Genomic DNA, 21,677 nt, shown 5'->3' with positions numbered 1-21,677 from the left:
AATTATTTTTGACAAAACATAGGAAAAAAATATTCTATCAAAAAATTATTATAAGGGAATTTATAATTAGAAAAGAAAATAATAAAAGCATTAATAATAATAATAAAAAGAAATGAAGCTCATATTAAATAATGTTAGAAAAGAAATAATAAATTTTATATTAATAATAATAATAATAATAACGCTGAAGAATGATGTTGCTGCTTTAGGCTTCTAGTCTCTGTCTTTGGCCATCATTTTTTTTCTGTCTTTGCTTTTTTATTTAAATTATCATGTCATAAAAAAAATAAAGAACAATTCAAGAAAATGAAAACAGCAAGATCAATAGTAAATATACAAATCAAAATACATAGGAGAAAAATAAACTATTATATGATAGAATTAATATGAGTATATTTCATCATTAAATAAATAAAGCTAACGCAAAATAAAATTACACGTAAAGAGAAAAAAAAGAAAAAAAGAGTTAAAATATCCAAAGTGATAAAAAGATTATTTGTACAATTTTATTCTGTCATGTTTAGGGTTTAGGGTTTAGAATTTGTGTGTATTATTATTAGAAAGGATAAGAGAAAGTAGTAGAGAAAAGGTTTGTGTGTATTCAAGTTGTGTAGAATGCTACAATATAGAAGGATATTTATAGGTGTTAAGAGAATCGAAATAATAAAGATGTAATATCCTATAATAAATATTCAGATATGTTAAATAGTGTTAATTGATCCTAATTATACTCTAAAATCTCCCCTCAAACTCAACTGGCAACTTGAGTTTGAAACTTATTTGAAATAACTAAATAAAAAATATATAAACTGATAAAACGGGTGCTAATGGAACTACCTGAAGAAAGAGCAGACAGAACTGTCGGAAGAAAGCACAGACGAAACTGCCGAAAGAAAACGCAGACGGAACTGCCACAAGGAAGCGCAGACGGAACTGCCGGAAGGAAGCGCAGACGAAATATCAAAAGGGAACACAGATGGAACTGCCAGAAGAGAATGTAGACAAAACTGCCACAAGAGTGGCCAACTGCAAAAAAAAATTGCTGAAAAGATGGCAAACTGCCGAAAAACTACTGAAAAGTGACAAAACGCGAAGAGATGACAAACTATCGGAAGGTGACGAAAAGCATATAGTTTCTCTATGAGAACAAGTAAGTAGTGGATGAGATAATCGGTGAGGTCAGAAATGCATCAAAGCATTAACCAAAGAGAAGGAAAAAAAATGGCACGGAAGAAAAGTATGAAAAGTACGGTGATTTTACCAGAAGAAAATCAACTTAACCTCCTCAAGGAGGATACCGTGGCTCTAATACCATGTTAGAACGGGGAGAGAAAGCAATAGGAAAAAGGTTTGTGAGTATTCAACTTATATAGAATGATACAATATAGAAGGGTATTTATAGGTGATAAGAGAATCGAAATAATAAAGACGTAATATCCTATAATAAATATTCAGATATATTAAATAATACTAATTGATCTAATTGATTTTAATTATACTCTAATAATTATATTCAGTTAATTGATATACATAATATTAAATTATGTGATACTTAAATATCTAATCAAATAAATTAGTTGATATAATTAATCCACATAATGAATTATATTTAATGAGTTAAAAGAAATAAATCAAAAAATACTTTCAAAAACATGCCACATCAATTTTATCATTAAGTGCAAAAATCCAATTTTTATATAACAGAATAGATTGTATAGCTATTAGAGCTATCATAACCATAGGTAGTATAGACACCACCTATTTATTATGATAAATTTTTCAACTCTTTATAATATGTTAATAGATAAATGAATTATCAAGTAATATTCTAAGAATTAGACAGGTTGGTAGAACCACCTCTCTAATTTAAATGTTGATAAGAAAAATCAGTTGACCACAAATTGGTTAAAAATAATACACCATTTGAATCTTGGTTGAAAATCTTTGAATCTTTAATTTGGTAGCTTAGCGATTTTTGGACTTATTTTCCATTATAAAAAATATTTTATTTTGGTTTCAAGTTTAATTTCAATTAGACTATTAACCTTATTATATACGAAGATGATTAAGAGGAAGATTTAAAATTTTTAATTATTTTTTTCTAAAATTTTTAGATTGGTAAAAAGCCAATCTGAACAATTATTTATAACTAACAAGACTAGAAAATGATATTTAAGATTTTAAATTGAGTTCTAATTCAATTTTATTCAAAAAGAATAATTATAAAGGATCATGAATAAGATTTTTCTAAAAAAAAGATTATTTATATTAAAATTATTAAAAAGATTGGTTTATATATTATTTAGAGAGAAAAACTAAAAATAAAAATTGAAATGACAACATCTCCTTTAATTCTATTCTTATTAAATTTTGGGTAGCAAAGAGTATAGAAAGATAAAGATGTGTAATGTTATTTTTCTTGCTTTATTATATTGCATGTTGTTGTAATATATATACACTACTATTATCTTTTTCCAGTTCATCATATCTACAATCATATCTAACAAATTTTTTTAAATATGTGAAATATTCTAACAAAATAAAAAATATATGCTAAACTCATACACTTTAGAAGAATAGAATAAACATATGATAAAATAAGAAGAGTGCAGAATTATTGATCATTTTATCTGGGCCTTTTTTTATGGAGTGCTCTTGGGCTAAATGGTTTAATACTTCTCCACTAGCTGGAGGATGATATATGTAAAAATTTCTCAATTTAGATAGATTAGCCTAAAAAGAATGTGTTGAAAGAGGATTGGTAAATATATCCATCAATTGTCGCAAGATAGAACCGGAAGTAACTTCATCACTTCGGCTTGATCCTTTTGACGAACGAGATTGCAATCCACTTCCAAGTGCTTGGTCCTTTCATGAAACACATGATTGGCAGTAATGTGTAAGGCACTTTGATAATCACAAAACAAAACAGGTGGACGATCACAAGACGCACGAAGATATTGTAACAAATTCAAAATCCATAAAAGTTTGCAATTAGTATTAGCCAATGCGCGGTACTCAGTCTCGATAGAAGAACGAGCAATAGTAGTTTTCTTCTTAGTCTTCCAAGATACTAAAGAATCCCCCCAAAAGAAATAGTAACTGAATGGCGAGTATCTGGGAAACCCGTGATGATTGGATTTTTGATGGTATAGAATTTCACTAATGAAATCTCGTTGTAAAGTATAGTTTCTAAACCAACAATAATCCTTTCATACAAAAGATTGTTTGTCACTAAAACAAACCCCTAAATTTATAAACCGAAGTATTGAACCTCGGGTCGTTCTCCCTAGGAATTACAATAAAGTGCCTTGTTATTGGTCATGAGTTATTTTGGGGTTTTGGATAAGAAGCATGAAAAGTAAATGGCAATGAAAATAAACTAACAACTATAAAAGGCTCTTGGTAAGGTGTGAGAACTAGAAGTCCTATCCTAGTTATCCTTCTCAATTGTGATGAGAAATGTTCATTGCTACCACTTAGTTAACCCTTACTAATTGAAGGAAAGTCAAGTGGATGAATTGACTTGAGCCACAAGTTCTAGCCAACTCCCAAGGAAAGACTAGCTTTAGTGCACTCTAAACCAATTAGCAATCTCTCCAATTACCAATCAACAAAGGAATTAGATAACTCAAGTGTCACTAATTACTCTACCTAGGCCAAGAGGAACAAAATCTATACTATATCTAGAAGAGGCATTTCAACAAACACATAAAAGGCAATAAAAGTAAACAACATAAATTGCAAGAATTAAAGAGAGATCTAACTACAAAGGCAAGAGATCAACAATAGAAAAGCAAAGAAGAACAATTATTATGAATTACCTCTTATTGAATTGAAAGAAAATGGAAGGAACAATAGTAGATCTACAACAAAGTATAAGAACAACATAAAGAAAATTACAATAAAAGAATGGAAGAAGAATGAATGTAACAACAAAGAATTGAGAGGTAGAAGGAGATGAAAGCATGAATTAAAAATCTAGATCTAAGAATTAAACCTAATCCTAATCCTAATTCTAGAGAGAAGAGGGAGCTTCTCTCTCTAGAAACTAACTCTAACTACTAAACTAAGCTAATGATTAAAAGTATGATTGGATTCCCCATTGCTCTTCAATCCTTGGCTTTAAATAGCATCTTTGGCGCCAAAGTTGGTTGGGATTGGGCCCCACAACCCTTGAGAATTCGTTGGTCACGTTTTCATTAAAAATCATAAACCAGCACCGACGCGTACGCGCACAGCACGCGTACGCGTCCATGGGGTGATTCGCAGGTGCGCGCGCGCGTCCATGGGCGAGTTCAACTTCTTTGAATTTTCATGATTTCTCCACTTTGCATGCTTTCCTCTTCACTCCTTTGATCCATTCCTAGCCTTTTCAATCTAAAATCACTAACAAACATATCAAGGTATCTAGTGGAATCAAAGGGAGATTAAAACCATCAAATTAAGGGTCTAAAAGCATGTTTTCACATCTAAGCACAAATAAGGAGACAATCACAAAACCATGCTATTTCATTGAATAAATATGGGTAAAAGGTGATAAAATCTCTTAAAATCAATACAGGATAAACCGTCAAAACGGGGTTTGTCAACCTCCCCACACTTAAACCAAGCATGTCCTCATGCTCAAACCAAGAATTAAGCAAAGGGCATGGCATTTATTCAATGGAACTAATTAAATGCAATCTACCTATATGCAACTATCTAAATGAATGCAATTGCTTGGTCAAAATAAATCAATTCCCAAGAAGTATATATGCACAAGGGCTAAGGACTAGCAAGCCTAATCCACAATTGAATTGAGTTATTAAATATTTTTACAAACTTGCATGAAAAGAGATGATCATAGGTGAAAACATGTAATTGAGCATCAAACCCTCACCGGTAGTGTTTGCACTCTATTCGCTCAAGTGTTTAGGGTTGATTCTCTCAATTCTCTCCTAATCATGCTTTCCAAGATTTGTTTTTCATCTAACAATCAACATATATCTTATGCATGCATACAATTATCATGAGGTCTTTTCTTTAGGTTGTAATGGGGTTAGGGTCAAGGTATGATACATATTTGGTCAAGTGAGCTTAAAATTTGAATCTTTGATAAGCTTAAACTTCCCACCTAGCCTATGTCATCCTATACAATTAAGCTCTAACCTAACTACCCATTTTCTTCCTCACTTTGTCACATACTCATGCATTTTCTTTTCATTTCACAACTCATATGCATTGATCTTATTGAGCTTCACTTTGGGGCATTTTGTCCCCTTTTTATTTCTTTCTTTTTCGTTTTCTTTCTTTTTCCATTTTTTTCTTTTCTTTTCCATATTGTTTTTCTTTTTCTTTTGTTCTTTTGTTTTTCTCATTTTTTTTTCTTTCTATATACAAGAGCATCAATGCATAAGATTTTACATTTGATCAATACATGAGTATGTACCCAATTCCCAATATTTCCAACAACATTACAAAACTACCCTTTTATTCACCCAATGTCCCAAGGTTCCCACACTTGAATGATACTCACACACACTAGCCTAAGCTAATCAAAGATCCAAATTGAGGACATTTATTGTTTTTCGCTTTAAGGCTAGTAATGTGCTAAATTAAAGAATAGGTGGGTTAAGCGTAGGCTCAAATTTGGCTAACAAAGGAAGATTGAAGGTAAGGCCATTTGGGTGAGTGAGCTAATGAAATGATGGCCTCAATCATATAAATGCATGAATACACCAAATAATGGACATAAAGAATCAAACAAATCAAAGATCACAATCATAGAAAGAGAATAATGCACACAAGAAGGAAAATAAGTGGTTATAAGATGTAACCACACCGTTAGGCTCAAATCTCACAAGCTTGTGTTCTTAGCTCAAAACATGTTCCACAATATATATAATTCAAGCAAGTTCTATGAAAATTTTTCACTCAAATCAATTGAGATGCCCTATAGATAGAAATCTTTGAAAAATTTCATTATTTTGACTAAGCTTATTGCGTATACATATGCAAAAATAAGAAAATGAAAGTAAAAATCCTAAAAACCTAAAATGAAATGCAAAAGTGTTGGGATTAGAAATTTGTCACCCAAGATTGCCGATCGGTCGGACGACCTCCCCACACTTAAAAGTTTGCACCGTCCTCGGTGCACTCAAAAATGAGCAAGGGGGTACGACGACTCTCCGGATTGCTATGTGTTCTTTCTTCCGCTTCCATGGTTGCTTGTGGTGCATTCGTTATGAAAAACAAAAATATAACACCATAAGATGAAAAGATATAAAAGCAAGGAAGCATACATTGTTGGAATGAGGTAAATCACTAGAATGAGGTGAGTGAATTAGTGTGACATTAAGAAATATTAGGTGTGTGAATTCTAAATTGCGCGGTTTAGAATACACATTAGCATAAAGAGCTATGTCACAAAAGAAGCATGCACGTCACTTATCCTAGTGTGCTTGAGATGCTTTAAGTAAGCTTGTAAGGTAAGACAAGCATTAGAGAAGCATGAAAGCATTCAAGTCAAACATATGGATGGATATAATCATGAAATACAATGCATTAAGGTAAATGCTCAACATTATCCATCAAGAGATTGCCTAATCAAAGAATACGGTTCAAATCACATGGTGGCTAGCTACAACATGCAATTCAAAAGAGTTATAAGCTCGAAGACAATTCTCATCACTTGGTATTTTTCAAAAGGTAAGCATGAAGAACTCAAAACCAAGTAACAAAATATACCTCAATCATAGAATCCAACAAAGATTATCTAAAAACATTCATGCTAAAATAGCATTTAGGCAATAAGGGATATAGCAATGTATAGTAAACAAAGTCAATACTCCAACACTTATGATGAAAAGAGAGAGAATAAAATGAAAACTAAACTAAAAACTAGCTAATCAACTAACCAACTAACTAATTAACTAACTAACTAACTAACAACCAACTAAAATAAATGGTTATCGATGGTGTTTGGAAGTGTTGGATGAGGGGTAGGAGGAGGGAAGAAGAAAGGAAAAAGGGAGAAATGGAAGGAGGAGAAGAAAAGAAATGGATGGAAGAAAGGGCATCCACACGCACGCACGCATGGAGCGCGCGCGTCGTTGGCTTATTCCGAGAGTGACGCGTACGCGTCATGTGCGCGAGCGCGCAAATAGGTTTGTGCCAAAGGCACAACGTCGGCGCGGCGCAGGCACAACTCTCTGGAAAATGTATGGAGGTTGGAACTTCTCAATCCACGCGTACGCACGCATGGCGCGCGCGCGTGGATGGTCGAAAATGCTGGAAGTGCGCGTACGCGCCATGTACGCGTACGCGCCATGTACGCGTACGCGTGGATGGTGCTCTGTTTTTCAAAAAAAAATTTTCTATGTTTTTGCACCAATCCAAGCATTCCAAACCTCCAAACAGCTACCAAAACACCATAAAACCTTATTTAACATACTAAACTACCAATTAAACTCAACTATCTAAACAAAATATGAAATTAGACTAATTCTACCAATATATACAAAAGAGAAAATGAAAGGATTTTACCATGGTGGGTTGTCTCCCACCTAGCACTTTTGTTTATTGTCCTTAAGTTGGACTTATGGGGAGCTCCTCATCAAGGTGGCTTGTGCTTGTATTCATCTTGGAACTTCCACCAATGCTTGGACTTCCAATAAGCTCCATCATTCAAGATTAATATCTCCAAGCTTTGATGGAGTTCTTCACAAACCATGGGCTCCCAATGTTGATCCTCATGTGTTCCCGGATCCCATATTTTGTCTTCACACCCATCTCCAAGTTGATTATCATTAATCCATGTGGGTGGTGAGCAAGGTGAATTCTCAACAAAGTGACCAAACATCCTTCTAGACCCATGTACTCTAGTTATACACCAACCTTTGCTATCAAGCTTTGGACACGTGACCATAATGAACCTAGAATGATGCTTCCAACCCCTAACCATCTCCTTTTTACTCTTAAAGCCACTAATTTTTCTAAGTTGATCATCCGTCTCAAGCAAACCATATTCAAGGGGAATAACAAAGCTTAAGTATAAGGAATTTACCCACTTGAATGAGAGAATGGATGGTGGTGGCTCGGGGAGAGGTATCTCCAATGTGCTTGCAAGCTCTACTCCCTTATTTGCTTCCTTGTCAATCTCCACCTCTTCATAAACTTCTTCATTTTCAATCCTTTGTTCATCAACTTCCTCTAACTCTTCAACATCACTCAAGTCATAAATGGGAGGTTGAGAGAAATCTACCTCCACATCACTTTTAAATTCATTGGGAGAAGGTTCTTCAAATTCAAAGGATTCTTCACCAAGAAGATTAGATGCATGATCTTCATCACCAAGGGAACTCAATTCTTGCTTCATTCTCTCAAAGTCTTCATATAGAATATGCCTCGGAGGTTGTGCACATTCCTCCTCAACATCAAATTTACTCTTCTCGGAGGGATTTTCTTTGATTTTAGCTTCCCATGGAAGTTCCGCATCTCCTAAGTCTTTAACCACTTCTTCCTCTTCTTCAATGGTCCTAGGTTCCTCCAATTGTTCTAACACAAAGTAGCATTCCTCCTTTTCCACCGGAGTTTCCAATCTTTCCTTCATGCTATGCTCTTTAATTGGTTCTCCACATGTGACCATGGGAGTGCTTTGAGTGCTCAAGCATTGGGAGGCTAAAATGCTTACTACCTTGGTCAAGGTAGCCATAAATTCTAGTGTCTCCCTTTGCATTTCTCCTTGCCCTTGAAGTATAAGGCTAAGGGTTTCATCCATTGAGAATTGGGGTGGATAAGAGGGTTCATTGTCTTGGAGAAAGAGTTCATTATAGGAAGGTGGTTCTTCTTGGTAAGGTGGTGGTGTGTATTGAGGTGGTTCTTGGGAGTAGTAATCTTGGAATTGTGGTTCCATGTATGGCTCATATGGTTCAAAAGGAGGTTGGTATGGTGGGTAAGGATCATGGTCATATGGAGGTGTTTGTTGAAAATAGGCTTGTGAGTGTGGTTGAGGGTCATGTTGAGGATATGACTCATAGGCATATGGTGGTGGTTCTTGAAAATCACAAGGAGATCCACCATAGCCATTTGATTGATATGCATCAAAGAATGGCTCTTCCTCATAGTGCATTGGTGGGGGTTGTTGCCATGATGATTGATCATAAGCATATGGCTCTTCCCACCTTTGATTGTCCCATCCTTGATACACATCTCCATTATAGTCCTCATCACCTACAACATAGTTGTAATCACACTCATAGCCAATATGAGAATTCATAATGGAAAGAGAAAACAAAAATCAAAAGATAATGGAAAATAAGAGAAATAAAATTCTACAACTAGCAAATAAAGCAAAAAGCAAGATATTCACACTATTCACATATATACAATAACCAATAACATAACACCATTGCAATTCCCCGGCAACGGCGCCATTTTGATGATTGGATTTTTGATGGTATAGAATTTCACTAATGAAATCTCGTTGTAAAGTATAGTTTCTAAACCAACAATAATCCTTTCATACAAAAGATTGTTTGTCACTAAAACAAACCCCTAAATTTATAAACCGAAGTATTGAACCTCGGGTCGTTCTCCCTAGGAATTACAATAAAGTGCCTTGTTATTGGTCATGAGTTATTTTGGGGTTTTGGATAAGAAGCATGAAAAGTAAATGGCAATGAAAATAAACTAACAACTATAAAAGGCTCTTGGTAAGGTGTGAGAACTAGAAGTCCTATCCTAGTTATCCTTCTCAATTGTGATGAGAATTGTTCATTGCTACCACTTAGTTAACCCTTACTAATTGAAGGAAAGTCAAGTGGATGAATTGACTTGAGCCACAAGTTCTAGCCAACTCCCAAGGAAAGACTAGCTTTAGTGCACTCTAAACCAATTAGCAATCTCTCCAATTACCAATCAACAAAGGAATTAGATAACTCAAGTGTCACTAATTACTCTACCTAGGCCAAGAGGAACAAAATCTATACTATATCTAGAAGAGGCATTTCAACAAACACATAAAAGGCAATAAAAGTAAACAACATAAATTGCAAGAATTAAAGAGAGATCTAACTACAAAGGCAAGAGATCAACAATAGAAAAGCAAAGAAGAAAAATTATTATGAATTACCTCTTATTGAATTGAAAGAAAATAGAAGGAACAATAGTAGATCTACAACAAAGTATAAGAACAACATAAAGAAAATTACAATAAAAGAATGGAAGAAGAATGAATGTAACAACAAAGAATTGAGAGGTAGAAGGAGATGAAAGCATGAATTAAAAATCTAGATCTAAGAATTAAACCTAATCCTAATCCTAATTCTAGAGAGAAGAGGGAGCTTCTCTCTCTAGAAACTAACTCTAACTACTAAACTAAGCTAATGATTAAAAGTATGATTGAATTCCCCATTGCTCTTCAATCCTTGGCTTTAAATAGCATCTTTGGCGCCAAAGTTGGTTGGGATTGGGCCCCACAACCCTTGAGAATTCGTTGGTCACGTTTTAAAAATCATAAACCAGCACCGACGCGTACGCGCACAGCACGCGTACGCGTCCATGGGTTGATTCGCAGGTGCGCGCAAGCGCCAGGTGCGCGCGCGCGTCCATGGGCGAGTTCAACTTCTTTGACTTTTCATGATTTCTCCACTTTGCATGCTTTCCTCTTCACTCCTTTGATCCATTCCTAGCCTTTTCAATCTAAAATCACTAACAAACATATCAAGGTATCTAGTGGAATCAAAGGGAGATTAAAACCATCAAATTAAGGGTCTAAAAGCATGTTTTCACATCTAAGCACAAATAAGGAGACAATCACAAAACTATGCTATTTCATTGAATAAATATGGGTAAAAGGTGATAAAATCTCTTAAAATCAATACAGGATAAACCGTCAAAACGGGGTTTGTCAACCTCCCCACACTTAAACCAAGCATGTCCTCATGCTCAAACCAAGAATTAAGCAAAGGGCATGGCATTTATTCAATGGAACTAATTAAATGCAATCTACCTATATGCAACTATCTAAATGAATGCAATTGCTTGGTCAAAATAAATCAATTCCCAAGAAGTATATATGCACAAGGGCTAAGGACTAGCAAGCCTAATCCACAATTGAATTGAGTTATTAAATATTTTTACAAACTTGCATGAAAAGAGATGATCATAGGTGAAAACATGTAATTGAGCATCAAACCCTCACCGGTAGTGTTTGCACTCTATTCGCTCAAGTGTTTAGGGTTGATTCTCTCAATTCTCTCCTAATCATGCTTTCCAAGATTTGTTTTTCATCTAACAATCAACATATATCTTATGCATGCATACAATTATCATGAGGTCTTTTCTTTAGGTTGTAATGGGGTTAGGGTCAAGGTATGATACATATTTGGTCAAGTGAGCTTAAAATTTGAATCTTTGATAAGCTTAAACTTCCCACCTAGCCTATGTCATCCTATACAATTAAGCTCTAACCTAACTACCCATTTTCTTCCTCACTTTGTCACATACTCATGCATTTTCTTTTCATTTCACAACTCATATGCATTGATCTTATTGAGCTTCACTTTGGGGCATTTTGTCCCCTTTTTATTTCTTTCTTTTTCGTTTTCTTTCTTTTTCCATTTTTTTCTTTTCTTTTCCATATTGTTTTTCTTTTTCTTTTGTTCTTTTGTTTTTCTCATTTTTTTTTCTTTCTATATACAAGAGCATCAATGCATAAGGTTTTACATTTGATCAATACATGAGTATGTACCCAATTCCCAATATTTCCAACAACATTACAAAACTACCCTTTTATTCACCCAATGTCCCAAGGTTCCCACACTTGAATGATACTCACACACACTAGCCTAAGCTAATCAAAGATCCAAATTGAGGACATTTATTGTTTTTCGCTTTAAGGCTAGTAATGTGCTAAATTAAAGAATAGGTGGGTTAAGCGTAGGCTCAAATTTGGCTAACAAAGGAAGATTGAAGGTAAGGCCATTTGGGTGAGTGAGCTAATGAAATGATGGCCTCAATCATATAAATGCATGAATACACCAAATAATGGACATAAAGAATCAAACAAATCAAAGATCACAATCATAGAAAGAGAATAATGCACACAAGAAGGAAAATAAGTGGTTATAAGATGTAACCACACCGTTAGGCTCAAATCTCACAAGCTTGTGTTCTTAGCTCAAAACATGTTCCACAATATATATAATTCAAGCAAGTTCTATGAAAATTTTTCACTCAAATCAATTGAGATGCCCTATAGATAGAAATCTTTGAAAAATTTCATTATTTTGACTAAGCTTATTGTGTATACATATGCAAAAATAAGAAAATGAAAGTAAAAATCCTAAAAACCTAAAATGAAATGCAAAAGTGTTGGGATTAGAAATTTGTCACCCAAGATTGCCGATCGGTCGGACGACCTCCCCACACTTAAAAGTTTGCACCGTCCTCGGTGCACTCAAAAATGAGCAAGGGGGTACGATGACTCTCCGGATTGCTATGTGTTCTTTCTTCCGCTTCCATGGTTGCTTGTGGTGCATTCGTTATGAAAAACAAAAATATAACACCATAAGATGAAAAGATATAAAAGCAAGGAAGCATACATTGTTGGAATGAGGTAAATCACTAGAATGAGGTGAGTGAATTAGTGTGACATTAAGAAATATTAGGTGTGTGAATTCTAAATTGCGCGGTTTAGAATACACATTAGCATAAAGAGCTATGTCACAAAAGAAGCATGCACGTCACTTATCCTAGTGTGCTTGAGATGCTTTAAGTAAGCTTGTAAGGTAAGACAAGCATTAGAGAAGCATGAAAGCATTCAAGTCAAACATATGGATGGATATAATCATGAAATACAATGCATTAAGGTAAATGCTCAACATTATCCATCAAGAGATTGCCTAATCAAAGAATACGGTTCAAATCACATGGTGGCTAGCTACAACATGCAATTCAAAAGAGTTATAAGCTCGAAGACAATTCTCATCACTTGGTATTTTTCAAAAGGTAAGCATGAAGAACTCAAAACCAAGTAACAAAATATACCTCAATCATAGAATCCAACAAAGATTATCTAAAAACATTCATGCTAAAATAGCATTTAGGCAATAAGGGATATAGCAATGTATAGTAAACAAAGTCAATACTCCAACACTTATGATGAAAAGAGAGAGAATAAAATGAAAACTAAACTAAAAACTAGCTAATCAACTAACCAACTAACTAATTAACTAACTAACTAACTAACAACCAACTAAAATAAATGGTTATCGATGGTGTTTGGAAGTGTTGGATGAGGGGTAGGAGGAGGGAAGAAGAAAGGAAAAAGGGAGAAATGGAAGGAGGAGAAGAAAAGAAATGGATGGAAGAAAGGGCATCCACACGCACGCACGCATGGAGCGCGCGCGTCGTTGGCTTATTCCGAGAGTGACGCGTACGCGTCATGTGCGCGAGCGCGCAAATAGGTTTGTGCCAAAGGCACAACGTCGGCGCGGCGCAGGCACAACTCTCTGGAAAATGTATGGAGGTTGGAACTTCTCAATCCACGCGTACGCACGCATGGCGCGCGCGCGTGGATGGTCGAAAATGCTGGAAGTGCGCGTACGCGCCATGTACGCGTACGCGCCATGTACGCGTACGCGTGGATGGTGCTCTGTTTTTCAAAAAAAAATTTTCTATGTTTTTGCACCAATCCAAGCATTCCAAACCTCCAAACAGCTACCAAAACACCATAAAACCTTATTTAACATACTAAACTACCAATTAAACTCAACTATCTAAACAAAATATGAAATTAGACTAATTCTACCAATATATACAAAAGAGAAAATGAAAGGATTTTACCATGGTGGGTTGTCTCCCACCTAGCACTTTTGTTTATTGTCCTTAAGTTGGACTTATGGGGAGCTCCTCATCAAGGTGGCTTGTGCTTGTATTCATCTTGGAACTTCCACCAATGCTTGGACTTCCAATAAGCTCCATCATTCAAGATTAATATCTCCAAGCTTTGATGGAGTTCTTCACAAACCATGGGCTCCCAATGTTGATCCTCATGTGTTCCCGGATCCCATATTTTGTCTTCACACCCATCTCCAAGTTGATTATCATTAATCCATGTGGGTGGTGAGCAAGGTGAATTCTCAACAAAGTGACCAAACATCCTTCTAGACCCATGTACTCTAGTTATACACCAACCTTTGCTATCAAGCTTTGGACACGTGACCATAATGAACCTAGAATGATGCTTCCAACCCCTAACCATCTCCTTTTTACTCTTAAAGCCACTAATTTTTCTAAGTTGATCATCCGTCTCAAGCAAACCATATTCAAGGGGAATAACAAAGCTTAAGTATAAGGAATTTACCCACTTGAATGAGAGAATGGATGGTGGTGGCTCGGGGAGAGGTATCTCCAATGTGCTTGCAAGCTCTACTCCCTTATTTGCTTCCTTGTCAATCTCCACCTCTTCATAAACTTCTTCATTTTCAATCCTTTGTTCATCAACTTCCTCTAACTCTTCAACATCACTCAAGTCATAAATGGGAGGTTGAGAGAAATCTACCTCCACATCACTTTTAAATTCATTGGGAGAAGGTTCTTCAAATTCAAAGGATTCTTCACCAAGAAGATTGGATGCATGATCTTCATTACCAAGGGAACTCAATTCTTGCTTCATTCTCTCAAAGTCTTCATATAGAATATGCCTCGGAGGTTGTGCACATTCCTCTTCAACATCAAATTTACTCTTCTCGGAGGGATTTTCTTTGATTTTAGCTTCCCATGGAAGTTCCGCATCTCCTAAGTCTTCAACCACTTCTTCCTCTTCTTCAATGGTCCTAGGTTCCTCCAATTGTTCTAACACAAAGTAGCATTCCTCCTTTTCCACCGGAGTTTCCAATCTTTCCTTCATGCTATGCTCTTTAATTGGTTCTCCACATGTGACCATGGGAGTGCTTTGAGTGCTCAAGCATTGTGAGGCTAAAATGCTTACTACCTTGGTCAAGGTAGCCATAAATTCTAGTGTCTCCCTTTGCATTTCTCCTTGCCCTTGAAGTATAAGGCTAAGGGTTTCATCCATTGAGAATTGGGGTGGATAAGAGGGTTCATTGTCTTGGAGAAAGAGTTCATTATAGGAAGGTGGTTCTTCTTGGTAAGGTGGTGGTGTGTATTGAGGTGGTTCTTGGGAGTAGTAATCTTGGAATTGTGGTTCCATGTATGGCTCATATGGTTCAAAAGGAGGTTGGTATGGTGGGTAAGGATCATGGTCATATGGAGGTGTTTGTTGAAAATAGGCTTGTGAGTGTGGTTGAGGGTCATGTTGAGGATATGACTCATAGGCATATGGTGGTGGTTCTTGAAAATCACAAGGAGATCCACCATAGCCATTTGATTGATATGCATCAAAGAATGGCTCTTCCTCATAGTGCATTGGTGGGGGTTGTTGCCATGATGATTGATCATAAGCATATGGCTCTTCCCACCTTTGATTGTCCCATCCTTGATACACATCTCCATTATAGTCCTCATCACCTACAACATAGTTGTAATCACACTCATAGCCAAAATGAGAATTCATAATGGAAAGAGAAAACAAAAATCAAAAGATAATGGAAAATAAGAGAAATAAAATTCTACAACTAGCAAATAAAGCAAAAAGCAAGATATTCACACTATTCACATATATACAATAACCAATAACATAACACCATTGCAATTCCCCGGCAACGGCGCCATTTTGATGATTGGATTTTTGATGGTATAGAATTTCACTAATGAAATCTCGTTGTAAAGTATAGTTTCTAAACCAACAATAATCCTTTCATACAAAAGATTGTTTGTCACTAAAACAAACCCCTAAATTTATAAACCGAAGTATTGAACCTCGGGTCGTTCTCCCTAGGAATTACAATAAAGTGCCTTGTTATTGGTCATGAGTTATTTTGGGGTTTTGGATAAGAAGCATGAAAAGTAAATGGCAATGAAAATAAACTAACAACTATAAAAGGCTCTTGGTAAGGTGTGAGAACTAGAAGTCCTATCCTAGTTATCCTTCTCAATTGTGATGAGAAATGTTCATTGCTACCACTTAGTTAACCCTTACTAATTGAAGGAAAGTCAAGTGGATGAATTGACTTGAGCCACAAGTTCTAGCCAACTCCCAAGGAAAGACTAGCTTTAGTGCACTCTAAACCAATTAGCAATCTCTCCAATTACCAATCAACAAAGGAATTAGATAACTCAAGTGTCACTAATTACTCTACCTAGGCCAAGAGGAACAAAATCTATACTATATCTAGAAGAGGCATTTCAACAAACACATAAAAGGCAATAAAAGTAAACAACATAAATTGCAAGAATTAAAGAGAGATCTAACTACAAAGGCAAGAGATCAACAATAGAAAAGCAAAGAAGAACAATTATTATGAATTACCTCTTATTGAATTGAAAGAAAATGGAAGGAACAATAGTAGATCTACAACAAAGTATAAGAACAACATAAAGAAAATTACAATAAAAGAATGGAAGAAGAATGAATGTAACAACAAAGAATTGAGAGGTAGAAGGAGATGAAAGCATGAATTAAAAATCTAGATCTAAGAATTAAACCTAATCTTAATCCTAATTCTAGAGAGAAGAGGGAGCTTCTCTCTCTAGAAACTAACTCTAACTACTAAACTAAGCTAATGATTAAAAGTATGATTGGATTCCCCATTGCTCTTCAATCCTTGGCTTTAAATAGCATCTTTGGCGCCAAAGTTGGTTGGGATTGGGCCCAACAACCCTTGAGAATTCGTTGGTCACGTTTTCATTAAAAATCATAAACCAGCACCGACGCGTACGCGCACAGCACGCGTACGCGTCCATGGGGTGATTCGCAGGTGCGCGCAAGCGCCAGGTGCGCGCGCGCGTCCATGGGCGAGTTCAACTTCTTTGACTTTTCATGATTTCTCCACTTTGCATGCTTTCCTCTTCACTCCTTTGATCCATTCCTAGCCTTTTCAATCTAAAATCACTAACAAACATATCAAGGTATCTAGTGGAATCAAAGGGAGATTAAAACCATCAAATTAAGGGTCTAAAAGCATGTTTTCACATCTAAGCACAAATAAGGAGACAATCACAAAACCATGCTATTTCATTGAATAAATATGGGTAAAAGGTGATAAAATCTCTTAAAATCAATACAGGATAAACCGTCAAAACGGGGTTTGTCAACCCGCCCAATTAGAATCACTAAAGCCATATATCTGAAGACTTAAGAATCTGGGAAAGAAAAGACATTTTTCTGAATTATTTTTTAGATATTTGGCACTCGAAGAGTTGTTGTATAATGAACCAGAGTAGCGGCGGCCATGAATTGGCTAAGTTATTAGGTCACATAGATGATATCCGGGCGAGTCGTGGTGAGATAAATCAACCAACCCACGAGACACCGATAAATAAATGGATCAGATAAAGGAGGATTATTATCTTGGTAAAGTCTAGTAGTACTATCCATAGGGACAGTAGCGAATTTCGCACCCAGAAGCCCATAATCGTTCAAAAGGTCTAAGTAGTATTTGTTTTGTGATAAATAAATCTTCTGGAAAGAATGAGCTACCTCAATACTTAAGAATTACTTCAATGCACCAAGATCTTTAATTTTGAAATTAGAATCCAAAATTTTTTTTATGGCTACTATCTTAGAAAAGGAACTTCTAATAATCACAATATCATCAACATAAACCAGTATAATGCAAACATTAGTGTCCAGAATTTTGAAGAACAAACTCTAATATAAAATTTTTTACTGATATCCATAAGAAACAAGAAGAAGAGAGAGTTTCTAATATAACATTATATTAGATTGTCTTAATCCATATAATGATTGGAGCAATATGCAATACTAATTCGACTGAGAAGATTTGAGGGCATGAGGTAGAGCGATATAGACAATTTCTGTCAAATCTCTATGGAGGAAGGCGTTGTTAACATCAAGTTGCTAAATCGGCTATCCCTTAATCGAAGCTAGCGCAAGAACAATTCTGATGGTTGCGGGTTTCACTATCGGTGAGAATGTCTCAAAAACTTTACCCTTTTTGTCTGTGTGAAATCATTAGTCACTAAGTGAGCCTTATAGCATTCAATACTACCATCATGTTGTCATTTAATCTTGTAAATCCACTTACACCTAATAGGTTTCACAGTCGGAGGACACTCAACTAGAGCTTAGGTCATGTTCAACTCAAGTGCAGCAATCTCCTCTGTCATAGATTTTACTAGTGAAAAACCTTAACAGCATCTCAAAAAGTCTTCGGTTCATAATCAAAGTATAAGGATGAGAGAAATTTCTGATGTGAAGGAGAAAAAGAAGCAAAAGAGAAAACTAAAGACAAAGGGTACCTTGAGCGTGAGGATGAATAAATTTGAAGGGTAAGAAAAGTATTACAGACATAATCAGAGATATGAGTGGAGGGCCAGGTTTGACAATGGTTGCACCGGATAATGTGGCTGGATGGAGGTTCAGTGGCTAGTGGCGATGACTCAATGGGATGAGGGGTTATATGAGAGTTAGAAAGAGAGGATGAGGGAAAGGCCATCAGTGAAGAGGAAGAACAAGAGTCACCGGAAACAGAGGAGGAAGGGGTTTAAGAACAAGGTGAAAAAGATGGGAATGAAATAGAATGGGAGAAAGAGGATAAAGGGAATTTAGAAGAGAGAGGGAATTTGGTGATTCCAAGGGAGGGGAGTTTGTGGTTGTAGAGTGGGTTGCAAGTATGTGGTGGTTCATTGGGTAAAAGAGAAGCCCTGATAGAAATGGAGAGTGCTTCTGAATTATTTAGTTGGGTGGTGCATTGGTAGTATTTGGGCCTAAATCATGTGGATGTGGCATAAGGGTAGGATCATTTTGTGTGGGTTGCTGATTGATTTTGGCTAAGAAAAATATAAGTTCATGGAAGATCATGTTTTTAGAAATTGTAATTTTTGTGTGTTAAAAAAGATAAATAATAAATCCTTTAAAATAATTTTGATAGAAAAAAAAATATGTTTGTGCTCTTGAATCAAATTTAGAATGATTGCTTATAATAGTTGAAACAAAACATAAACAACTGAAAATTTTGGGATCATTGTAATTGAATTGTTTATCAAATAAAGTTTCAAAAAGAGTTTTAAAATTAAGAATAACGGATGGAAATCTATTTACTAAATAAACTGCATGGTAAATAGCATAAGACTAAAAAGTAATAGGTAAGTTTGATTGAAATATGAGGGCATGGAAAACATTTAAAATGTGTTGGTGCTTACGTTTGACTTGCCCATTTCGTACAGGGGGTTTCGATGTAGCTTCATTGATGAATAATGCCTTTTAATGAATAAAAATTTGATAAAAAAAATTTTGGACCAGTATCGGATCAAATAAATTTGATCTTAGAGTTAAATTGTATTTCAACCAAAACAATGAAATTTTTAATGTGTTAAGATACCTCACTTTTTTATTTTAACAAAATAACCCAAGTAAAATAGCTAAAATCGTTAACAATGGTAAAAAAATATTTGTGATTATGAATTGAGATTTGATGAAAAAGTACCATATATCCATATACATTAAGTCGTTAGGCCGTTGCTTAGAAAAATGTCATACATCACAAGTTTCATCCTTAGAAATTTAACTATAGGCCTTGGTTCTTTTCAGAAAATTCATCAAGGCTATATGATAGACTTGTGTCAAACCAAGAATTGGTTCTGCCGATGCCCTTACAGCCATTTCTCCTTAAATTAGGTTCTGCAAAGAGGATGATGGAACGATGCTTGTGGCACCGTTGGAAAGTAGAGCAGGGTTGGCAATGGAGAAAGTGACGCTGTTGATGGAGGAAGCAGCACGGTCACCAATGCAAAGTCGTCCGGCGTAGCACAGGTGTCCAGGCGGATATATGTGCTTTGCATAACACACATCCACCGTGTGCCCTGTTATGCCGCAATGAGTGCACTGCTTGGAAGAACTTTCACCGCGTCCTCTGCCAAAGCTGTGTCCGTGGCCACATCCTGGTCGTTGACCTTCAATGGCGGTAGCGACGATTCTTTGCTCATTCAAAATGCCAAAAACTGCTTGTAGTTGTCTTTCTTGCTGAATTACCATGGAAAAAACTCAATTGGCTAAAGGTAAAGGATCAAGAAGAAGTAGTTGAGACCTTACCACCAAAAAACATTCATGGAGACTAATGAGCGCTAAAGACCAGTTTAAAAATTTACAAGTTTAAAAGATTAATTACATTGTAGATATAGTCCTAAACTGAAATTTAACATTATAAAAGTTTAGATTAGAATATCACAATTCAAATCAATAATCGAGAGTTTAATCTCGGGTCATTCTCCTTAAGAATCACAATCGAGTGTATTATCATTGGCTATGAAAAAATCAAAGATTTGACATAAATTGATGAAAATTTAAATAACAAGAAATTAAAAAAGCAAGCAAGGATTAAATAGCAAAGCGATAAGACTAAGAACAATTAAAGTAACTAAGTAAGAAATGAAAGTAAATTCAAATGTTAAAAGATCTTGGTAAGGACTGAGGGTTAAGGATCATTATCCTTGTCATTAACCACAATATGATAATTACAAAAAAAAAAAACAAATACAATTCATCAACCTTTACAAATTGAGAAAAGTCAATTAGGCTTAATTAATCTTATGTCATAAGTCTTGACTAACTTACTAATTGAATTAGCGAAAGATTAGCGTTAGTGGAAACAAGATTAATTAATATCTCTAAATTATCAATCAACTTGGACATTAGTAACTCAAGTTCACCAAAGTTCCCAAACCAAGCTAAGAGTGAAGATTTACTTTATAACTAGTTCAAGCATTTTGTCAAATATTTAGAGTGCATAAACATAAAATTTCATAAATTACAAGAATGAGTAAAATCTACAACTACACAATTCAAGAAAGCAATAATATCTCCAATAAGCAATAATAAAACATAAAATATCAAATTCATTGAAGAAAAGTAAAAATTTAACAATGGTTCATAAACTAAAATAACAAACTAGAAAAAATAACAAGAAATTTTAAGAGATCAACTAGAGTAGCAAAACAAGTAGAAATTATAAACTAAGAACTACAATTAAACAAACTAAAATCTAAAAATAAGAGATAAATTCATAAGAAATCCTTGAATTCTAGAGAGAAATTAGAGCTTCTCTGTCTAGAATTTAGGGTTCTAAAACCCTAAAAAAAAGAAATATGAGTGTATCTGAATGTGTGTATGTTTCCTTTCCAAGCTTGCTTCTAATATGTCCTAAAAATGGTATGAAATGGGTCAAAATGGCCCCCCAAATCAGGAGTCACGTGCTGTTTTAAGTGAGTCACGTGCTAGGTATGGTGCGTACGCACGCATGATGCGTACACATTTCTACCTACAGCTTTCTCGATTCTTCATTTCTTCATGAAATATCCACTTTTGCATGCTTTTCTTCCGTCTTTCCAAATCATTCTTACCTTCTAAACCTTAAACAATTTAAACAAAATATCAAGACATCGAATAAAATAAAAATAAAATTAATTTAATTATTTTAAAGGCCTAAAAAGTATGTTTCAATTAATTAAGCACAATTAGAAAAAAATTCATAAAACTATATATTTTTATTTTAAGGAATAAGTACAAGTTAAGTTGGTAATTTCACTCTTTTCAATCCAAAAATATTATA

At 35.1% G+C, this 21,677-nt stretch overlaps 2 protein-coding genes across 2 annotated transcripts; both read right to left on the bottom strand.

The window, feature by feature from the left end:
• Positions 1 to 7,597: 7,597 nt before the first annotated feature.
• Positions 7,598 to 9,259, bottom strand: LOC148565655 (uncharacterized). The gene has a single exon (XM_088487207.1). The coding sequence runs from the start codon at positions 9,257 to 9,259 to the stop codon at positions 7,598 to 7,600; it is 1,662 nt and encodes a 553-aa protein (XP_088343333.1).
• Positions 9,260 to 13,900: 4,641 nt separating this feature from the next.
• On the bottom strand, positions 13,901 to 15,562 carry LOC148565654 (uncharacterized). The gene has a single exon (XM_088487205.1). The coding sequence runs from the start codon at positions 15,560 to 15,562 to the stop codon at positions 13,901 to 13,903; it is 1,662 nt and encodes a 553-aa protein (XP_088343331.1).
• Positions 15,563 to 21,677: the final 6,115 nt, after the last annotated feature.

This window comes from Arachis ipaensis, chromosome B5 (genome assembly GCF_059453495.1).
Source record: "Arachis ipaensis isolate K30076 ecotype BB chromosome B5, ASM5945349v1, whole genome shotgun sequence".
Taxonomy (NCBI): domain Eukaryota; kingdom Viridiplantae; phylum Streptophyta; class Magnoliopsida; order Fabales; family Fabaceae; genus Arachis; species Arachis ipaensis.
Note: the sequence above shows the minus strand (reverse complement) of the source record. Positions and strands in the feature narration are given on the sequence as shown.

Excerpts from the sequence above, each read along its gene's own strand:
- LOC148565654 (XM_088487205.1), bottom strand. The coding sequence starts at position 15,562 with ATGAATTCTCATTTTGGCTATGAGTGTGATTACAACTATGTTGTAGGT.
- LOC148565655 (XM_088487207.1), bottom strand. The coding sequence starts at position 9,259 with ATGAATTCTCATATTGGCTATGAGTGTGATTACAACTATGTTGTAGGT.